General features: G+C 46.0%; 1 protein-coding gene across 1 annotated transcript in view; it reads right to left on the bottom strand.

Annotated features, from left to right (window-relative positions):
• LOC122399141 overlaps window positions 1–23,090 on the bottom strand; it is a 131,613-nt gene that overhangs the window by 4,663 nt on the left and 103,860 nt on the right. Inside the window, exons 4-13 of the mRNA XM_043399576.1 lie at window positions 17,486–17,846; window positions 16,746–17,129; window positions 12,256–12,515; window positions 10,595–10,763; window positions 6,809–6,920; window positions 6,203–6,297; window positions 5,919–6,089; window positions 5,115–5,300; window positions 3,719–4,171; window positions 1,273–1,337 (exon numbers count right to left, since the gene is read on the bottom strand). Coding sequence (XP_043255511.1) covers window positions 1,273–1,337; window positions 3,719–4,171; window positions 5,115–5,300; window positions 5,919–6,089; window positions 6,203–6,297; window positions 6,809–6,920; window positions 10,595–10,763; window positions 12,256–12,515; window positions 16,746–17,129; window positions 17,486–17,846 — 2,256 coding nt within the window. The remainder of the gene's footprint in view (window positions 1–1,272; window positions 1,338–3,718; window positions 4,172–5,114; window positions 5,301–5,918; window positions 6,090–6,202; window positions 6,298–6,808; window positions 6,921–10,594; window positions 10,764–12,255; window positions 12,516–16,745; window positions 17,130–17,485; window positions 17,847–23,090) is intronic.

The raw sequence follows: 23,090 nt of genomic DNA, 5'->3' as shown, positions 1-23,090 counted from the left end.
TGTGTTTCGTGTCGAGGGGCAGGAAATTTAGAATTCTGTCGCATTCGTTCGTGTGAGGTACATTTTAAACAGAGTATGGTTGAGAAAACCTTGCTCGATAGCTCGACAGATTCGATCGCGCGTTAAGAATCCTTTTAAAGAGACAGATTTACGTTTGATACAATTGAAACATCGCCACACGACTTTCGGGGATGAAAGGAGTACTACTATGCCCATGTCAGACATCAAAATTAACAATAATACGTCTTCATTACACTAGAATACATTGACGATAATTATTAATCATACACTTCGGAAGTTTACGAAAAAAAAAAGTATTGATTAAAGGAGGAGTGAATTACACTACAGAAGGTACAGTTGTATACTGGTTTTAATAACTTAACAATTAAAATTTTAACGTTCTCGAATATTGAAAATGAATAATCGTGCCAAAATTTTACGAGGAAAATAAGAGAGAATCTCTGACCTCGGAGGCTGAAACGATCCTGGCAGGATCGACAGAAGATTACGATTTAAATGCGATTCGAGCAGGCGATCCTCCAACTACTTCGAACGACCAATTATAAATTACCGTCAAAGTCATCAAAATTGAAACATCCTTGGTGAATTTCGATAGCGGCGCCGAGACAAGGCTTATCGGGGTGCATCATGCCTGGTCAAAGCAGGGCGTTGCGCGCGAATCTGTCGGTTACCGAGGCCGCGGTATCAAATGCGAACGACGAGCGGAAGTTCCGTGAAACGCGGCCGGAAAGTGAAAACACAAAGAGCAAGAACAACAAAACACACGTTTAATCTCAGGCAAAATGAAGTGGCGTGATGCGTCCGAGAGGCACGATATGTACATGCTGGTGTCTAAGAAGCAAAAGTAGGCATGCGGAGAAGACGTGCGGAGGCAGGCAAAAGGCAGGCGGAGGCGCGCTCGATTACTCGTGACAGAAGAAAAAAGACAAGTAGCAGAAGAGATTAGTGGATTAGTCGGAGCGTCAGGGCAACGCGGGGCGAGAGCGTGGCCCGTCAAAGAGTGAGAGAAAGAGAGAGGTCGGCGCAAGTACCAGGCAGAAAGAAGTAATTAGAGAGTATCAAACGGCGTGGTAGATCGAGCAAGAAAATGATAGAGCGAGAGAAAGAAGATACGGCGGATAGAGGCACGATCGCAGCGTGATAGGGAAAAGACTACCGAACCAGCCGGAGAGAAGTCAGGCAATGTCACCGTTATGGCATGCACTACGTGGGCGGTGCATGCAAGTAAAGATGACACTCTACTAAACTTACCCCTTTGTGTTTTTGCGATAGAGGTTATTAATACTCGAGGATGCAATTTTGTACTTTGACTCAATCTGTAAAATAGAAAAAAGTAGAACATTAGAAATTTTGACAGTGGTTGCGGACCATCGGGTCGGGGAGTTTTCTCCGTGCTCGACCCCCGAGGAAAGGCTACCGTACAAAACTGTACCGAGTCCGCGGACGCGTCGAGACAGAGACAAGACGAGAGACAGAGAAGGGACAGAAGAGCAGATTTCGTCGCGTCTAGGAGAATAGAGAGAACGATAGGCCGACTCGAAGATAGAGATACACATTGGGCGGCGGGGTTTGGGTGGGAGGAGAACAGAAAGAGAAAACGCGATCACATACGGTTAAAAACAGTTCGCACGGATCGGTCCGCGGCGGTAGGAATGGCGGCTGGAGTCTCGTACCGGAACACGCGCGTGAGATAATAGAGGAGGAACGCGAACAACGAGTACCATGTTTTGCAATTTCTTTCCACTTTTTTCTTCTGCCACTGGATCGCTAGCAACAATGCGACCATCGGTGTCTTCTAGCTTACAGAGCAATGGTTCCGACGCGGCTGCCGACGCCGAAACCATCGTTCGTCTCACGCAACTCAAGGGGTTAATCGATCGCGCGTCGTCGACAGACGACGAAACATGATCGTATTAATTTGTGAGGATTTTTGGAGGAGTGATGCATGCGCGTTAATATTAATACCAGCGTATGGAACGGTGCAACAAGTATTAATAATGGGTGTGGTATGTCCCCTCGCATGCATGGCTAATACATCATGGGTGTGTTTCTTGTAATATTATCCCGTGTATACTCTCGCGCATCACTCATTACTCATACCGGGGGCAACGGTTGTCAAAATCGAACACGGCCGCGCGGCTATACGTGATTAATCGGCCGCGTCGAGATTATCGCGATGTTAACCGTCGCGATCGTCGAAACGGGCCGCGCGTGTCGCTTTCTATCGGGACTTGTTACCGTGCAGGTTTCGAAACGTTCGTTCGTTATAAATAGAACCGAACGATACCGCGTTTTCGAACGCACCCGAGCCTAACCGTGGCTCACTTATGTAACGCGCCATTTTTTTTCTTTTTCGACGGTCCTGGCTCGCGTGATTTCTCCGTTTGAATTTTCCTGCCCTTTTAGAAACGGGATTACGAACGAATCACGAGCCGCGTACGCGTGAATTTTATTCATTCGCGAGTTTCGAACCTCTCGACGGATTCTTCGAACCGTTATCCAGACGGACAGAAGCTAGTTTCTTTCTATAATTGCTAATTTTATCTTTCATTCGTTGTAGATTTTGTTTAGACAAGAGTTTCGCCCGTTTCTGTTCGATATCGCCGGACGAATCGGTCTACAGTCGGTTTGAAGGAAGAATCGTCTCGGGAGACCTCCCACCTTTCCAATATAGAGAATTTTACCCCCACTCTGTTGGGTGATAGCGACGGGTTCGAGAGTACCGCGTGCAACGTACAAAACTGATGAAATAATATTTATTTAACACATTCGCTACCGAGCATCGCGAGAAATCCCAACTCGTTATTCAGAATATTTATTGTGGATACTCATAAATTACAGTAGCAAACGTGTTAACCATTAATTCATGCATACAAACCCCATCCTGGTCTTTGGTCCTCGCGTAACTTGAAATAAAAATTGATAATTATTTACCATGTTAACGATCTCATCGATTTCAATGAACCTTGAAGTACGATGAGTGGGAAGATCATCGAGTATCTTCGACTCGTGATTGAGGGTTGTTCACACCTAGTTTCGAAATTATAGGCATTAGAAATCAAGAGAAAAATGGTAGATAATTATGATTTATTTTTATGTCAGAATCTCAAACTCAGATCTAAACTCCTTTTTAACATACTCTGAAGCCATTAAAATCGATGACGTCTATACTAATTAAAACGATTGGTTTTGAAAATTAGTTTTTCTTTGATTTTGTTACTATGCAGAACATGTGTATCAGTTAAACGACAGAAGACCCATCCCCCTGCCTGACATATTTATGAACCATTCTTTTTTAACATACTTCGAGGACATTGGAACTGTGTAGCTATTAACATGGTAAATAATTACCTAAGAATCGAGTAGTGTATTTAGTTAAACGCATCAGTAATCGACGAGTGATTCAACCAAAGGCAATCCTGGCGACCATATTGGTTCGTCTACAACCCCACATATCCCACAATGCATCGATTACTGGTACATTTACTCCAAAACTATCAATCGATCGTCAAAGTCGTGTTTCGTTCTGATTGCGAAAAAATAAAAGTGGGAGTTCAAAATTAGAACTTCATCCCCCCCCAACTCGATTCTTCCTTCCTGGAGGCGAACCCCAAAATGGCTGACGCGAATCTATGCGTGTCTAGGTGTGTTGGACCCGGTGCGTGTGGTCTAAAGAAGAATTCTAGACGTGTCTTACAGCGTTTAAAAGTCCCTGGACGGTCGGTGGCGTCACGTGCAGGGGCGTGTAGACGTCCTCGGACTCCTGGCGGACGTAGAGCATCACCCTCTCCTCGGTGTCGGCTGGCCGCAGATGGGGCGGTTGTTGTTGAAGGTGCAGTCGGTTACCAACACCGGACACCACCGTCCCGGCTAGTCCTGCTTGTTGCACACCCTGCAGCACCGAGCCCTGCAGCTCCTGGACCTGCATCAGCAACGAGTCCTTCTTGTCGTGCAGGCTAGTCAGATTGTCGGGCGGAAAGTGGTTGTGGAACTTGAGGGCAGGCAAGCTGGGTCTGCCGCAGGCCGGGTAAGGGCTGCTGCCACCCGCCTTCAATCCTCCGCCCTCCCCATTACTGAGGGACGACGTGTCGGTGTCGCCACCGCCCCCGCCGCCGCCTCCGTAGAAGCCTGACAACTCCATTGTCGAGAACTGTCGTGGAACAAGAAACAGACATTTTTGCTATTTGCAAGCACGAGCTACTCATAATTGATCTCGAAATCTTTTCACACATCAGTACCCGATGGATCGAAGAAAAATCTTTCGGATCAAACTTCCGGAGAATATCTCTCTTCTATAAATTAGAATTAGAATTATTCCATGTAATATAAACTGTATCATCAATAGGATGATCGACGTACCCAAGAAATTATGATCTTGAATAATTTTTAAAGTATGGTAGGTCTGGAAAGGACCCCCAATTTACGAAGGAGCCAATTTATAGAAGTTGAGATGTGACGAGATAAATTCGTCTATTGTTTAATGTCTGTGGACTCTAGTCATGTTTATAGATTTCGGAGAATAGTTATTTGTTCGGTAGCTTGTTCTATATGGTTGTTATCGCGATGTAAGAGTTGCGTTTCGTGGAGAGTTTTGGCGGTGTTGAGAGCAGAGGATTGGGGTGGATACTATGTAGACATTGCTGGCAGCATTTTAACCCTTTCGTTCACAGAAAGATCGTTCAAACAAAACCGTATGATTGCAAAAGAATCTCAGTAGTTGGTTGCATTTTCAATTAATGATAATCGTTCCAAAAATAGTCTTCTCTACTATCAGTACCCGTAACAGAGATAAAACACAACTACTATACAGCTGATACAAATCTTATGCCAATTCCTGTATAGTATTTCACTGTTTCTCCTCTAATGGCACTAGTAGTAGAGAGTAACTTGATTTTAAATTAAAATAACGTAACAAAAGTTCTCTATTTTTTATGGAGGCGTGTTCAGAGATGTTTGGAAATATATTGAAAAATTCAAAGTATTTCGAAGGAGATAGTGTCGTAAGTTGTGTACGAAATTTTCTTGGTGAATGTGTGCTTCGAAGAAAGTGTTCAAAAGGGGAAAAGAGTAGTGGAACAGTATTGTATGGGTACCTTGTCAATGGTGTGCTCCGCCGGTGGGGAAAACAGGACTGGAGGTTTGTGAAGGTCCACCATCGAGTAAAATTCGCTGCGTTCCGTGACAGAATGGTACAGTTCGTCGAGCTTTTTCCTGCCAGTGGCCGTCATCTTCCTCTTCGCTGCTCTCCTCTCCTCGTCGCGAGTCTTCCTCTCGGCTCCCTGGTAAATAACATCAGTAATTCATGAGTTTTTAAATTCGAGCTTCTTTATTTCATACAAAAACCAAAGAAGCTCGTAGGGGCTCAGATCGAGCCCCCGTAGCTCCCTTCCTTGTATCCGCCACTGTTTCCTTGCAAATAACACGCAATGGCTAGGTAGAAATAGAAACCTGATCCGTTAGAAAACAATTGCTTCGAGGAAATAATTACATATAAAATAAATTGTGGTTACTGGAGCGTTTCTTGGAAAGATGTATGTTGCGATTAGGTTTAATAACAGAGTATCCTTTCTTGCCCATATTGTGCAACATCTATTTCAGTATAGCGAGTTTTAATGGAAGATTCTTATAAATAGAAAAATAATCGGGAAACGACGAGCAACTAATCGATACTTATTTATTTTATCTCCAAGCATACCTTCTGATCCATATATTTATCATTTACAAAAGGTACGAACCCTGTAAGACAATGAAGTCAGTATTTCTAGACTTATTACGATTGATCTAGATCCGAACGAAATATTCGATTAAGATGTGCTCCGTTAACTGCAATTTTGTTTAGAGTAGAATTTTAATTTACTTCGTGATCAGGTTGATAAATGGAGGTAAATTACAACTACCTTATCGCAAAAGACTTTGATCTGACAGTAGCCACGATGGGACGGCGGTGTGTACGAGTGGGCGTGCGGGGGTGGTTCCTCGTAAGTGTCCACTTGGATGTGCAGAGGCAACCCCTTCACACCCTTCTGACTCGAGAAGTCGGTGCTGAGACACTGTACCGCCACGTTGATCTGTAACAAGATACGCAAATACTTCGATCTCATTAAATTTCTCATTAAAGTTTCCTATAGATCGCAATATGGAAACACGAATCTCTTTGATGAACGATAAAGGGCTCTCGTACCTTCGCCGAGGACTCGAGTGGATTCCAATAAACTGCAATCGCGTTGTGTGCAATTTCCTCTATGCAGCCCACCAGTCCCACGCTGTTCTTCGTGTCTGTAATGGTATAAATCATTGTCAAAGTCGTGATCACTCAGCACGGGCTCGAAAGGGCGCCATTTAGCGCCATCTTACCGAACTTGAAAAAATCCTACATCGAGCGGCTTGCGCAGAAAATATCACGGCAGAGATAAAAATTAAAACATCACAAATGATTTAGTGAACTATTTACTTGAAATTATTAGGTGTAGACTTGGTACTTTTTTTTTAGTAATACAGTAAAAGATATAGAGTTCCACTTTAGAAAATTACACGGAGATTATGCACCGTTCGATCCCGTTTCATATTGCCTTACGACATTTTTATCTATCCCCAACCGTTTTATGGATACAGCGTTTCCCACTCGCGTGGGACACTGTGTAATTACGAAAGATATAAAGATGTAAGGTTTTAGTTTTGATCGAGCGAACTGATTAGAATGTAATTTGTGCGTGTGTGTACGATGGTGCCCATTATTCAGAAGAGGACTTAATGGTACAAGCTTGGCGATTTTGCATGCTTTACTTACCCGCGTCGAGAATACGTTGCTTGACAGAATGTTGCCTTCCGTGCCAGAACTGCCACGCCTTAATCTCGTCTTCGGGGCTCTTCTCTTCTCGGAACATCAACATTACCACGCTCTGCGCGACAAACCATCAAGAAAACAGCGTAAGTACTTTATTAAGGTTAATACTGTAAGGGTAGATAAACATGGTTTCCGCCGACGTATTTTATGCTATTCTTTTTTCGGTTTGTCTTTTTTTAACAGCAGGCATAATTTCGCGTGATCGCGTTTTAGTGCGTTCCGCTGCGGAGCTTCTTAACGTCGAGGTTCCGTTACGGTTCTTTGGATCAGATTAACTAATTCCCAATGAAACGTTCTGTCCCCGCGATGGATACATCTTGGACAATGTTTGGAAAATAGAGAGCGACGAAATTGAAAGTAACAGACGGGAAGCATTTTTACGAGACCCGCGGGTAAAAATGCAGTTTTGCTCATTTTCAACAGGAAACGTTCGTGCAAAAAATTGACGTTAGTCGCAATGGCAGCAGGATGCTGGGGATTAACGTGGTTCGTAGAACAGGCGGCGAACGAGACGTGGGAAAAACAACCATATCGACGATCGAGTCGAAAGTTTAGATCGTCTGTCTGTCGCGACAGACAGAGCGAGTGTACGCGAGATCGCGTGCATCATAAATTACACGGTAGCGTGCAATTATGTAATGCAAATTACAGAGAATCTGGGATCAATGGGCATCAATGAGCGGTTCTGCGTATTTCGCGGCGGGAATTTTTCAAATTTCACGCGTAATGATGCGCCTGCGCGACCCTCGCGGTATCATTTGCTCTCGACGATTAGCGGGCTATGTTGACCAGAATGTAATTAAATTTACAACTGGAATTCCCGATTGATAACTGCGGTCGATAATATTTTAAATCGCAAACGCATGAAACTTCAGGGGAATCCTTCATTCATAGCCAGACATTATATTTTCAGTAAGGAATTTTTTTCTCGAAAATGCGTAGGATTTCGGAGATACGTCTATTCACCAAAAATGATTGTAATTGACCCCTGCAACTAAAAATAATTTTTCCGAAACGATTTGAAATTTTTTTTTTTCGCCGAAAAATTTAGGCACCTTCTATGATTGCTATTCAGATAACCGGGTGCCGGATAATCCGAATACTACTGTACCAGTTTCCTTGATTTCCCTGGTTGATTCCTTGTTTTCTTGTTGGTAAGAATGGACAATGCTCGATCGGTAACGGTGAATAACGCGGAATCTGTTCGCGCAGCGCCAAGGCGGCAAATTTCGCGTGAGCGTGGCATCGTTCCCGCGACATAGACACGCTTGAACGCTCGGCGTCCGCGCAGGCGTATAAATCACGCGGTACCGTATAATCCGGTAGCATAAATCGCACCATTCGACACTGCTAATTCCCAATAAACGGCCGCGTATTCGTAGATAGCCGTGTTTTCGATCTTTTTCTCCGTTCGCGATCGTGATTCATTGGTAAAAATGTGTCGTACGGCCGAGGTGCAATTATGTTGATTAATCGACTGGGACACGGGACAGTCGATTTTTATCTCGCTGCGAGCCGTCGATCGAACGATTGGTCGTTTCGATTAAAATGGCGGCCGTGGATCGCGGTGGCTACCTACGTCTCTGTAATTACGGAGTATAAGGTTTCGGTGTATGAAACTGTGGTCTGCGAAGAAAGGAACGCGCTATAGAAGTGCTAGAGATTGCACGTTGATAGAAGTCATTTAAGACGCTACTAAATGCGCCTTTGGTGCTTCCCCGAAACAGGAGTACTGTGCATTCGATAATAACTAAGTATGCTTATCGCCGTAATTATTGCGTATACAAGTTTACGAGTCCGTACATCTTCAAATAACTGAACGAAAATTTGAATTCGATAATTCGAGAGTGAGTCATTGGTCAAAGAATATCTAGAAGGGGAACGTCGTTGGGGTATCTCGTAGGGGACAGCACCGAGTCTGCGTGACCGACGGGTGTCGATAGAGACCTCTGTCGACCGCTCGTACGACCATAAGTTCCTCGTTGCACCGCAGTTTAAACTGCCCGATCAGATAAAACGGTAACCTTCGCGGCTAACTAGTTACCGCGTGTCCCCGGGGCGTTTTCGCGGGTTAATATTCATACCCCGGCCCCGTACAGATTGCCGACAAATAATTTAGAATCAGGCAACCGTTCGACGGCGGTAGGCGATGAAAAATACCCGGCTGGAAGTCGCCACGATAACGCGGGCTTCGCGTGAGCGTGACATCGGTCGCGACAGAAGCACGCTCGAGTGCGCAGGCCACCGTTCTGCGGGGATTTTTCGTGATTCGGGTGAATGGGCGAACAATTGCACGCACTGAGAAAACGCTGGTTCTATTAGCAAATAGAGATACGATTTGAAGATACCTTAACGCAAAGAACGGCACCAGAATAAAAGGAAATAACTCGCTTACGATTAGTGCGACTATTATTCGGTAATACTTGACTATTTCAATAGCTAACTAGGATTAGATTGGAAGTAGGGCTCCGATTAGAAGAAGAATCGATAATTCCATTAGTGTTTTATCATTATTTCCCGTTGCTCGTCGTAACGAGAGAGCTCAATCTTCCAGTACTCGCCAGCAGAGGGCTATGCTCTCTCACAAGTACTGACCATCAATTGTCTCTGCCTCTAAGGCAACTATAAATACGTCGAGGTACTTTTCTCTGCTTAGAAATGAAGATGGAGTCTCCCATCCAATTTTGAACAATCTACTACTGATCTAGCCACGAAATTAATCGAGTACATTTAGTCATCGAAGGAGGGCAGAGTTTATAGCCAAAAGAATCTGAAGAAGATTGCAAATGGAGTCTCGTGGTACAGGCAAGCAAGGGTAAACATAGATGGAGTAGAGCAGAAGCGTTTGTGGCGGGGTTTACGGATAAGCAGTAATTTTGTACGTACGCAGACCGTTCGAATCGCCACGCGGCTGGACGCTCGATTAGCAATTAACGAGGAAGTCGTAACTCCTAGCGGGAGGGAAAAAGAAAAGAATCAGCAGCTTTATCAGGATGGAAATTGCTAACGGTGCGCCTTGCTGCCAATTAGAGTCGCGAGAACAAACGACCTCGTCCGACTTCTTCTTTCGACGCGAACGCCCCGGACGGGCTGCGCGAATTCTATCGCTCGTAGGAGTCGGTAAACGAGCGTAATGCTATGCAACGCGATGCAACTCGGCCTAATGCGATTTAAGACGGAGCGCGACGCAATTTCGCGTGACCATGTTACGCCGATGAGCGCGCCTCGGGGTTATTGTTTACTGCCGCGGGGAGTTTTATTCGGCGTCTCATTGTGTCGCGCTTCCCGTGCATTACCTGGACAGGACTACGGTGCAAGGAGTGCACCGGAGTTGGCCAGATTTTATTCGCGAATAACTTAATTAGAATTTATTTGCCAATTTTTTCGATCCGACGTTCGAACGACTAACAAAGTATTGTATATGCACTCTACAACGAAGGATCTTGAGACTACATAGGGGAAATTAGAAAATAATTTGTTTCGATGCTTGGATTTTTTTTAATTTCATGTATAATCGCTTCGTCCTCTACGCTTCTTGTTAGTAATATTTCTTTCAGTTTTTTTACGCTTTTATTATATAATGCACTGTAGATTTACTTCGATTTGACTCTGATGATTAAGGATTCCTGAAGATCATGTGGAAACAAACATTGCTTCGAGGGAAATGGCGTTTAAGATTTCTGTTGCGATTTTTATTACCACCGATATGTTAAAATGTATTTTGCTTACCTTGACAGTCTGTCCAGTTTTGAGGGTGGGTTTGTCAGGATCCGGGACATAGTCCAACGTGATCCCGTAGAATTGTCCCTTGTTGATGTAGGTGATTCTGTCGTCCTCGCGGCGCTGCGACGTGCTGATCGGCGACTCGAGGTGATATTTGAATCCATAGGCGGAGAATCTGCGCGCAGATTACGCCAATGAGAAAAACTCGGTGCGATTTAATTGGAACGGTCTGACGTGCGCCGATAAACGCGTAACAACGATTTGATATATGGGTCCACGGGGGAAGAGAAAAACGGCCGGAACTGTGGTAATGGCTGCCCGACAGTCGAACAAACAAATAAAAAGCCGGTAATCTTCATACATTAAGACGCGATTACGTCGTTCGCGTGTGTGCACAGTTTTCCACGGACGCCGGAGTACAAAGATCGGACGCGACGAGTCGACCGTGCATTCCGATTTCTTAAATTGTCCCTTTCGCGTTTAATTCACGCTACGGAACTGTAGCGTTGTGAATAATAGAGATAAAGTATGAAACTTCGGACGGGTGACGTCAATGATTGCAACAGTATGTGTGCTCGTGTGTTTTCAATCGGATTGATTCCCATTATAGAGTATAAACAGTGCACTTGTTTGAATCGAAGATGACTCGGTATGAAAACGTATTTGCAATCGTAGCTGTGACAATACTTTTGTTTAAAAAATTCAGTGATCCACCCTTGGTCTTTCTAGAATCAACTTACGAACGTAACTCATCGACGGGATTGGCTCAGTTTGATTTCGATATATTGATACGTAATCGCGAATGGATCGAAGGCAGAAAAAAAAGGAGAGAAAATGGCAAAGTGCGCATCTTACGGGAACTTTCCTCGTCGCGAGGCGAATGTTTACAGAGCCCCCAAGGCCAATTTCCCGCAAAACCGACACGTTCGACGGGACTGCAGCGCGCGGCTCTAAATATAGAGCTCTGAAACGCGAAATAAAAGGCGATTGTCCTTATCCGAAGGTAGCCGGAGCTTTTCCCTGCCCGCGGTCGGCCTATCGGCGTCGTTCGCGAACTTTCCGCCGGCTCTAGCCGACCTATTATCTTTATCTATGCGACGACACGCGTCGGGGACGCGGTTTCGTATTCGCGGCGGTTTTTCTTTTTTCCAATCGCCGACGGGGGACAACCAGGACAGTGCGTGCGAGCCGATAACCGAGCATGGCCCGGGTGAACGGCCTCCAGCCTTCTGCTCCTGTTTCCCACACCGCCTCACGGTGGTCCCAAGACCACCAATCTTTCACCAAAAGTCGATTTTTCAACCTTGACAAATTTGATATTGATTTGATATGACGATAGTGATAGTGCAATTTGAATATTTTACATATGAATAAGACCTAGTGTGCTCAGAAGAGGCTAAGAGTTTTGGAGTCTTCGTACGGGCAGAGAATTTTCTCGAGTCCTCGCAGGAGATTTATAGCTGTGGAAGCTAATGGGGATTTATAGCGGTAATAAAAGAACCTTTTGCTCATTAAAATCGTCAAGAAACAAGATCATCTTTCTAAACATGATGGGCTACTTACGAGGCAATGACTATTTAGAAGGATTGGAAGGGGCGTTGAACTCGTGGTGGATCCACGAATGGAATCCTTGCGGAATTTGTAATGCAAATCGATCGGCTACTTACATTTTTGGTATCTGGATTTTGTCCGCGTCGTTTTGTCTGCCGAAATCGTGCCACGGCCGTGATCTCGGTGGATTCGGATTCGGGTTCGGATTCGTCGCGGCCGAGGACACCAAAGTTCCGCGTTGCACCTGCGCCTGTGCGTGGCTCTGCTGCAGTTGCAGTTGCAGTGGCTGATGGTGTATCACTGCGCCGCTCTCGAGGACCACCGCGGCGCCGGCCGCTGTTCCTCCGGGACACAATTCCGTGTAGTCGAAAGAGGACTGTGAGAACAAGAAACCCTTCGTTATTAACTCCGTTTTGGATCCATACTGCCTTTAGGAACTGAGGCCTCAAAAGAAGGAGACAAAAAGGATACACTCTCTGGTTATTCTTACGTCGGGGGTTTAAGGAATAACTTTTCGAATAGTCTTAGAATTTATACATATTCCTCACAAAAATACGCGTTATTTGCATTTTGAAACATTGAAATCCTCCAATCCGTTCAGAAGTTATGATGTTTTCAGGGGAATCATTCATTCATAGTCAGACATTATATTTTCAGTAATGAAATTTTTTTCTTGAAAGTACGTAAGATTTCGAGGGTATATCTATTGACCAAAAATGATTGTAATTGACCCTCACAACCGAAAATAATTTTTCCAGAACGATTTGAAATTTTTTTTTTCACCGAAAAATTTAACCGCATACAATGGCTCACAGTATCAAAACAGTATCAAAAACAACTTTGATAGAATTTGAACGTATCTAGAGATGAGAGCTCGTGTTGACCACAAGCATAAGGCCTGCAAATGGGGTTGTTTCTTTCCCTGTGCAATACTCCGAACGATTTCATCCTGACACATCACTGGTACGATAAGGGTCAAGTACCTCGAAGTAGACTCTTACGACTCCAGACGATTCTAAAACCACCCCGAGGTGGTCGCCTGTAGCCCGTGGCCGCGGTCGGAGACGAACTCCGGCTTCTTCCGTGAAACAAAAGCGCAAGGAGCCAGAATAGAATAGGCTGTTGCGGTCTCGTAAAATTGACCAGGCCGGCCGCACGTGTTCCCAGCGGTGGTTTGTTAATAAGCGGTCTGCCGTACGGTTTATTCCCTCGTACGTCTTCATGCGAGGCTCTCGTAGCTGCCTTGAATGTAGCGCGGTTACCGCAGCTCGTTACTCGGCCTGACGAACGGCATCGCGGAAGCAATCCATCGAACCCAGCCGAGAACAAACCCGAGAGGGACGACGTTTCGTTTTCCCGCGACTCGATGCCCGGGTACACCCCTCCTGTACGACGATAAATTAATACAACGTCGATCCCGTGATTAGGAATAATATTCTCGCGTTCCCTACCATCGTTTCTACTTTATGCGCGCTCCTCGAGACTCGAGTTCCTGCTTAAGGCTGATTCACACTGATCGCCAGGCAACCAACGTGTCTCATGTTGAAATTTAAACAAAATTCACTGCGCTATCCGCACTGTCTCATCGTAAAACTACCCCCACTCTCGACCAGAGATCGATGCAAAAATCATTGAACGCGAACGACCAACGATTGATCGGGTAGTATGTATCAGCCTTAATTATGCTGAAAACGATCTCGGCTTAATCGTACTCGTAGAATATTCAGAGTGGATCGTTGAAAAAAAACGAACGAAACGAGAGGCACGAGGGCTTGTTGGTGCGCAAACACGAATGCCGCCTTCGCGATTAATTGCTTTAATGCCTCCGACGACGATTGCGCTTTTTCTCGATCGATTCATCTAATTGCGCCGCCGATCGGAATCGTTTATAGCCCCCACCGCCATCGAGCGTTCGACGTCTCTCCATTATGCATTCTTCTGCGCGACACTCGCGAGCGCACGGGCATGCGTGTACCGTACACGTGTCTGCACGTGTTTTTGCATAGCCGCGCGTTGATATCTCCGACAGATCGACGCTGGTTCGAGCGCCATAACGATCGGGAAAGAACTGCGGCGTATCATTAGCCAGCAGCTCGTACGAGTGAACGACATAAATGATTTTTTTATCGATTTATGCGCATTACGTTCGGTACGAGCAATGCTTTAACGCTGGTTGGCGTCAAACTTTGTACAATCGTGCGTTCGAGTCTCCGAAAAATGTGTTATTCCGTTAGCAAACCATAAGAATCTTAACGCGTTGCGTGATAGAGTATCGACCGTAGAATTACAAATATCGAGGGGGCAAAATAAAAAGAAATTTCAAGATAGGAACGTAAGTGCCAGATTGCGCCAAGAAATTACGAAAGGGGACATTACGAGACGAGGCGTTCGTAATTACGAAATTGGCACGAACACGCTTCCGAATTTCACTTCGCGCGCTTGTTGCTCGATTTCCTCCTTGCTCCCTAACGCGTGTTTTTTTCCACGCTGGTGAAGTTTCCGCGTTCGCTGCTAGAGATCTGCGGCGATTCCCTTAATGGTGTTATCAAACAGTGTCGTGTCGCTATCTCCCTGCTCCGTAGCGAATGTTACACACCCTGATACACGTGTCGGAGCGCGTCGGGGACTTAATCCGTAATTACAAGTCTCACCGGGTCTGCGTCTAACGCAGTGGTGCACAATGTCCGTCCCCCGGGCCACTCGGGCCCTTTCATCGACCTCGACCGGTTTTCAAAGTTAACCAAAATCCATGTTCGAAGATCCTTACAAAATATATTAAGCTATATTATACGATGTGTTCGGCCAGACAAACTCTATTCGTTTCCCAAACTTGCTGAGAAATTATCTGAACCACAAACTGTCCTTCAAGAATATTTCTCGTCAATGTTATACCGAGATGAAAGTAAAAGAGATCGATGGAAATTACAGTTCATTATTTTAAAAAATCGGACTAATATGGCGTCCGTTGAGAATCCCTGATCTAACGTAACGTGTTTGCAAGCAATCGCGGAAGTCGTCGATCGGCAGTCGGCCGCTTTATCCGAAATTGCCTCGCGCAGCGAAACCAGCACCGCAGGAAAATAACGAAAAGGAAAAGGAGCAAATCGCGCGCCGGCCAGTGGCTCGAATATGAGTATTTTAATTACTCCTGCGTATATCGGTTTTCGTCTGGCGTACGAGATTGGCGGACGAGCTCTGCTTTTATTTTCAACGGTCGCGGGAAGCGGAGCAGAACGGAACGCGTGCTTTCTAATTCGTAATGTCAACCGCGAATGCTAATGACTTACTCGCGCGGATAAACCGCTGCCCCCGTCGGACGATTAATGTTTCCGGAAGCGGTCGATTACGCGTGACAACCGAATCAAGCGTGGGAGTGATGGATCGCTAATGGCACCGCGTGGAAGTTCTTCGACGGCCGCGAAAATTACGCCGGAGACGATTCGATTCGGCTCCGTACGATGTTTTCGCTTATTAAACCCGCTGCACGGTTTCAAATTTCTTTGAGAGGCAACCCACTTCGTTCGAATAAAAATTAGTTAGCCGTAAATTAGTTTCTGACCACACGGTATAGTGACTCTCCAGTAGGAAACCATTACGCAAACCCCTCGCGAATCATCTGAACAAACTGTCCACACTGCCATAAACTTGACATTAGCTTCACGTACATTACGTGGATCGCAAGTAGCTCGCGCAGCCAGGTGTTTTGTTTCCGATTCTAATCGGCACTTCTTGCGGGCGCGCGTGATAATAATTAACAGCCGTTCTCGGTTAATTTGCTCTAATTTCCATATTATCGCAACCGAGCACGATCGGTGCTGGTCGTTACATAAATCCCGAATGGAAGTCGCGGTTCGCGATTTCTCGCGGGAAAATCGCCTCGAAATCGATCGTCGCGAGATCTTCGCGCCCCGTCTCGCCGTACGCGCGTCGATTATGTTTACAATTTCGTGGCTGGAAACGCGGCCGGCGAAAGAAGCGTGGCGCGCGTTATACGATTCCAGACGGTTATAAATAAATGTGTCAGTATCCCAAGAGAGATATGCGTTGCTGATTATGTAAAACGCTCGTGTCGTTACCAGGCCGTGTAAGTTCTGTTCCACGAGACCGCGCAGAAAATTATTGCGCGTGGAAGAAGTTATATCTACCTAGATGGGGGGCGCGATAACGCTTAATGGTAGGCGTTGTCCGATTAATTTGTTAGTAGCGATCAAAACATCTTTACGGTGCCTGGGCACGAAATCAACGCGATGGAAAGTGATCGAGGGGGGAACGTCCTCGGGGGAAAGTGCACGCAGTCGACACGATGGTTCTGCACGAGTGGTGGCTATTTAAAAGTGGGTTCAATGTTGCGTTGCGAGCGAAGGTCGAAATCCTGCGCTACAATGCAAAACCGCCATTAACGCGTTCACCGCCGGTCTGAAACGGTAAAATTGTTTACGAGACCAAAACTGTGATTTTAGACAATTTCTTCTGTGAGACTAGATTTTTGTACACCTCCTTCTATTATAAAATTAATGATTTCCAACTTGTGATCGTAAACTGTGTTAGTTATAGGGTTGTTTAGAAGGGTTGAGGTATTTCTTTGAGTATCGTTGATTGGACTAACCTGGTGCAACGCCGTGGGTGGATGATGATCTTGCCTGGGTGTGACCGCGTCCGCGCCGATGCCGGAGTCGGGGCTGGGAAGATCAACGGTCAGGACTTTGCTGCTGCTCGAGGACGAGCGTATCGCGTGTGTCGTTGCGTAAGAGCTTGGCACAACCTCGTACCTCGTGTACGAAGCAGTCGTGGTCGACAACGAGGACGAACTCGACGATGCCAGAGGTGGTAGAGCATCCCCCGTGACGTAGACAGCCGTCGCCTCCTGGTGCAGTCCGCTCTGGTTCCCAGCATTCGCCGCCCCCGTCCCTGAGGTCGACGTGTACGCCGTGGACTGTAGCCGTGGGCTGCACGAGGTGTAGGGGTCGTAGGGACTTCCGTACTGTTGCACCTGGAAATTTACCTGATTTACCACCGTTCGAACTTCGATGATCATTCTATAGGGTATGAGTGTTTGATTGTAAACATAAGCAAATCGTCATGGAACACACTGTACAAATTACTGAAAATTATTAGAAACATTCATGTTCTGTTCGAGCTTGTTTTCGACACCTGATTTCTCGAGGAGTTTATGTCAATAAACTTTAGAAACCCCAAATATCTCAAATAGTTTGTGTTTTATTAAAGATGTGACACTCAATTTGGATAACCCTGTACTATTTTGATAAAATCAAATTCTCATGAGAGAGAAATCTGTTGAACAAAGGGGTCGACAGGTTTGACAGGCTAAATGTGGTAGTGGCTCACCTGCAGTTGATGCTGATGATGATGGTACATCCCCGGTGGCGTGGGACTGTCCGGTTGGGCCTGTTTGTGCCTCTTGCTGGATTGTTGGGCCCCTCGCGAGGAGCTGAGGTCCTCGGGTTCCCTTTTGACGCCGGCGATGCCCGCGCTGGAGGAACCGTCGTGTCTGAGGGACTGCGGGCTAAGCGGAAGCGGAAGGCCACCCTGCAGGCTCTGGCCGGGACTGTGGGACTGTTGGTTGTACTGATGCAGGAAGTGGTGCAGCTCCCCTCCTCCGGCGCCTTCGCCGCCTTCCATGCGATTCGTCGAACCGGAACCGGAGCCAGGCGCCTCCTGCACCAGCAGCTTCTGGCCCATCACACCCCTTCAACAGTCCGTGGAGAATCGACCTTTAGCAGCGGCCCTTTTGTGCCCTTTTGTTACAACGAGGGATCGGGATCGATCGACTATGCTAAGTACGCACGTCGAATCGCCTCGCGAACCAACCATTGCGCCTACTTGCGCGTTCGTTGCCTCTATCTCCTCACGATTCACCAACGTTTTATTCGAACTACGTGCTGGGGGGGTGCTTTGGAAATACAAAATACTCGAGAAGCTAACCGAAATAACTAAAAAATTCGATGTTTCTATGGTTCACTGATGTATTCTCATTCTAGAATAATATGATTTTATGATAGAAAAGTAGCACCTAAAATAGAGCAACATCACATTATAATTTCCAAGCCGCGCGCGAAGTGATACCTCCTGGAGGATTAGTTATGGCAATCTTCCTCGCCATAAGAAGTTCCTGACGTTAAACTGACGAGTCGACTATTACACGTTCTCCCGGCAGCAGCGTATGCAAGTCCGCAGCGACGCGATGCTGCGCGGAAAAAAGAACTTAGCGAGGCGTCCATGTTAATCTGATAAGTTAATTACCGGCATTGTTTTTGGGAAAAATAAGTCTCATCGGCCGCGGATAAAGTAATGATAGGCTTTCACGCGCCGGACGATAGGTTTCTTTCAACCGATTGCATTCCAGCCTCCCTCGAATCCTATGCCCCGTGGGAAGTAATAACGTTAATATCGCATTAGCTAACGAGTGGAACGATTTATTGTAAGGCGCAGCGTTTATGACGAAGCGAAGGCATCGATCGACAGCGCGATTTCTGCGGTACATTTGTCATCTCGAGCCTCCGCGGCGATATCATCGGTCCCGCGTAACATTCAAGAAAACTATAATTAATTCATAGATTTTCAAGGTCCGTCACGGAAAATAAATGCTTAATGTGTCTCATCAATAACGTTATGGCGCGCGCGTACCGTGTTTCGCAACGTCGCTTTTTCCAACGAGCGTAAAAAAAAAAGAAATAAAAAAATCGAGATAAAGACACCCGTGGATAAATATCAATGTTCTCCAATCATTACTAAATATAAACGATAAGCCTCCATTCGCATACCTACGTCGTCGTTAATTAATTATGCGTCGATTTGCCGTCCGACCGCGGGCAATGTAATTAATAAATCGAGATTGACCGACGCGGGGAAACAACTGTGAGGCTTTGTTTGCTAACAAGGTATCATCCAGTGAGGATAGGTTAGGTCTGGGTTAGGTTGGAGCAATTTCAAAATCATTCAAATCAGTTAAGTGCAATTTGAGTAGGCAGAATTTTGGGTATATCTCTTTAAATTAAATTCTTTAAATTTTGCAAATAATTTGTGATCGTTTGCGGGTTCTAACCGAAAGAAGGAAAAGAAAGATCGACGTTTGAACCGCGCGGGCAGATTTTGGGGCGCTGTTGGCCCCGGAATCTATCGTCCTACATCACGGATTAGCATCGCATTACCACGCGGCGTGCATTAAAGCAACGCGGAACGAATACCGCGCGTCTGGTCGCAACGACTCCCGGGGATCTATTTCACGTAAGCCGAATTCATGAGGCCGTGGCCTCCGGTTATGACGGTCTACAGTGCAGCTTCCCGCCCGTGGAAAGTACAACCCGAGTTCACCGGTCGTTTTTCCTATCCGCACCTCTTCAAGCACAAGTGTGCCGAGGGCGACGACGTGTCACGGTATACACCCGTCTCTCTCCGTTTCTGTATCTTTCTACGGCGCTTCTCTCGCGTCACCCTTTTTTTCCACGGAGCGGACGAGAACCGCGGCAGACAGAAAACACCGCCTCGAGCGAGAAGGAAGAAGAAGAAGAGACCCGGGGAGAGGGTTCAGACGAGTGAGATCAGGTATCAAGTGTAAAAAAAGAGCCATTGTACGGGAGCATCTGACCGTAGGGTAGGTACCACAGTGGCGATGTTCACCGGGCAGAAAGAGAACGAGAGAGACGACCTAGGATCGTCTGGCGTGAGAGGAGGAGGGAAAAGGACCGGTGAACCTGGCGGAGGTTGCCACGACACGCCGGGCAAGGACGAGAGCAGGGAAGAATGGAAAGAAAAGGAACGAGGAGTGAAAAAGAACGAGCAACGCGCGCGAGAGAGAAAGATCGCATGCACCGAGAGCGTTGGCAGTTTATAAGGGTCCCCCGTATTGTGGATACGTATTATCATGCTAAATATAACATGTTAACTACTTCGCATAATGCCGCCTCGCGATCCTCTCGATTCTTCCCTGTACGACCGTTCGACGAATCGCGTTTCCGCGCCCAGAAAATTTTATTGCCGCCCGTTCGGCAGATGCATCGTCGCCTCGAACGATATCCGCGGGTTCCCAGACCCGGGAACACCGTCAAAAGTGTTCATTTCGCAGTGAATACATTTTCGATTCGTTCGTTTTCAAATAGTCCCTCCATAACGTTCGCGGAGTCATCGACAGCGGAGGCGATTAAACTTTCACATAGGAAACTAACCAAACTTCCTCGAAATCAAGAAGTCCCTCGTTAATATTCGCTACTTCTTCCCTCGATAAAGTTCGCGAAGTCGTTCCTCCAGATCGTGAAAAAATGAGGTTTGATCAGCAGATCCTAAGTTATCCAAGTTGCGAATAATTGAATCATTACCACAGTATCACGAATACTATTTTCTGTCAGTTTTGCAATTAGTGTCCGTCGTTAGACACTCGCAAGCGTAGAGCGTTGAATATAATCAACGATTCCGCGGCTACGTAACTTCCATTAATCACTTCATTACAGGAATCGCGCTCGACCGGACGCGAATTCAAGGAAGAAAATTGCGCATCCGAGCGACAAAAATTAACAAGCGAAGAATGTCAATATCGCCCGGTCTTCCAGCCTTTAGAAAACTAACGACGTTTTCTATATAAATTCAGACGGGTTACGACGTTTCAGTTTCCTCCTTTCTATTTTAATAATGCATAAAAACTTCGTTTGCCGTAAAATCACGACGGCTGTAATCAAGGACTAGACGATATACAATAAGAGCCACGATCCGTTATAATGGTACTAATAATTGCATTAAAACGCGACAATTCCTGTTAGGAATTCTCCGCGACGGCTAATATTTTCCCGCAAAACAATAATGCCGCTACTTTTCCCGTTTACGCGGAGTGCCTTCAACAATTATGGAAGGTGTATCATAAATTAAACGACCGGTCGCATAATGGCCGACGTCACCCGTTCGCGGAAGTCCTGCGCGTCGGAAAAGTATTGGGGAGTTTTCTGACGCTGGACGGTTCGAATGCACGTCGAAGAAAAGAATTATTTCTCTTGGGAATAAATTGCATTCGATGCATCCTATTAAAAAGGAATTAATCTTGAGTTTGATCGCGGGATCCATTCATGCAATGGACGTGCAGTCGAATGGATTATTAATTTATTATCAACGTAAACGATAGCAAAGCCGTTCTTATATTTTGAACTACGTAAAAGTATATTTTTAACCTTCTTTCGTAAGATTTGAAATTTATCAATACCTGCATCCGACGGTAGTTTAAACACTCAAGTTCATTGAAACGAATCTAAGATATCGTATCCTTTGGGGGGATATTCAACGCCTCCTTGCTCGGATACGCCATTGTTAATAGAGTCGTAAATAATGCACATGGGCACAGAAAGGAAGTTCAGGTTTCCCTACCTATCTACGGTACTTATTGTTTATGGTTCCGATGGTGAAACATTCGAGCAAAGGAAGCTCGAATAAAGAAGGCTCTACTGTACTGTTTTTCTCATCGACAATGAGTTCAAAACTCTAGAGAAAATAAACTTTTATTGCTATCTGATTGCCAACGAATATCTATAAAATAAAATTATAGGGTTCTGAGGAATATACATATATTGTAGCAATTGATCCCGGTCTACCCTATTGTTTACATAAGATTTAGTCCATTTGTGCCACCCGGTTTGGAAGACGTTGCACCGTACAGCGTACCGCGAACGGATTCATCACGAATTCAGGAATGCCTGAACCGTTTCTCTTACAAACCAGCAAATTATCCCGCGTAACGTTACATGATCGTTTTTGCCGCGTCGTCGTGGCCACGCAACGTCGGTGTACGCGCAAAACAGGTAATTACGCGCTTACGGTGCAGCATTATCGACGACAAGACAGACGCACCTCGCTAGCCTCGAGGTCGTCGGGTCAGCAAAGGGTCACGACGAGCTCACGGATTCGAGCGTACGTTTGCACGAGTCGTTCGAGGAAAAGAGGAACCGACGACGCGCTATCAGTCGGGGAAACAGATACTGTGCAGAGCTGGAAAGATGACGAGTGAAAGAAATCGGTGCAAATTGGTCGTCGCTTGGTACTGGTCTACTAAGCGTAGATCTACTTCTATGTTAGGAAAGATTCGAACAGTGGTCACTGGAAGTGTAACAAAAGTGGTAGGGTCAGTTGCCCTAATATGTAAATGTGCAATATTATTGAAGCACTTACATCAGCAGAAATGGGAAGTTATTACAGTAATTTGTATGAATGCTAGTGGAATTTATCTACCTCCAATGATAATATTTCCTCGTAAAAACATGAAAAATGTTGCTTTTCATGAAACCATATTCTGGTGAGGGAGCTTAGGACTCGTGAGGGGCTTGAGCAAATCTCGAGTGAGATGGAGGTTCTATTTTAAATGGAGTAGCAAGATTCTGATTATTGGTCCAAGTCGCTCTGAGAGTATAAGAGAATCTCGACTAAAATTTGCAAACCAATAACAAACCAATAAGAAAAAGCCATCACAAACGTGCCCAATCTGAGGGCTATGAGGTCGCTATTGCCTGGCGATCACGGGGGTCACGTGGCGCGGGGCATTCGAGCTTGCGGTACCGGGCAGGACCCGGTTCGGAACCGGAATCGGCGTTCCTCAAACCGGAAATCGACGGGCGGAAGAGTGTGCGTGCGCGCGGGACCTGCCACGGACTCGAAAGACAGGTCCGGACCGAGTGGCGCTCTACCAGCTCCGGCCCCGGGTCACGCGTTTGATTATTATTGTCTGGCCTCCTCTCCTCCTTCTTCTTCTTCTTCTTCTTCCTCGTTTCTTTTCGTTTTTTTTTTCTTTTCCTCGCCGCTTTTTCCAACGCGGCCAGTACATACACGCTTTTTGCCTTGGCGAGCACGCACGCACGCATCCACCACGTCACCTGTGCGCGCAGCACGTGCCGCTGGCTCCGCGCGGTATGCATATGTACGCGCGTTTTTCATTTTTTTTCTTTTTTTTTCTTTTTCGACG

Source organism: Colletes gigas, unplaced genomic scaffold (genome assembly GCF_013123115.1).
Source record: "Colletes gigas isolate AHSC1104 unplaced genomic scaffold, ASM1312311v1 Colletes_gigas_Sc00012, whole genome shotgun sequence".
In the NCBI taxonomy this organism is placed as follows: domain Eukaryota; kingdom Metazoa; phylum Arthropoda; class Insecta; order Hymenoptera; family Colletidae; genus Colletes; species Colletes gigas.
Note: the sequence above shows the minus strand (reverse complement) of the source record. Positions and strands in the feature narration are given on the sequence as shown.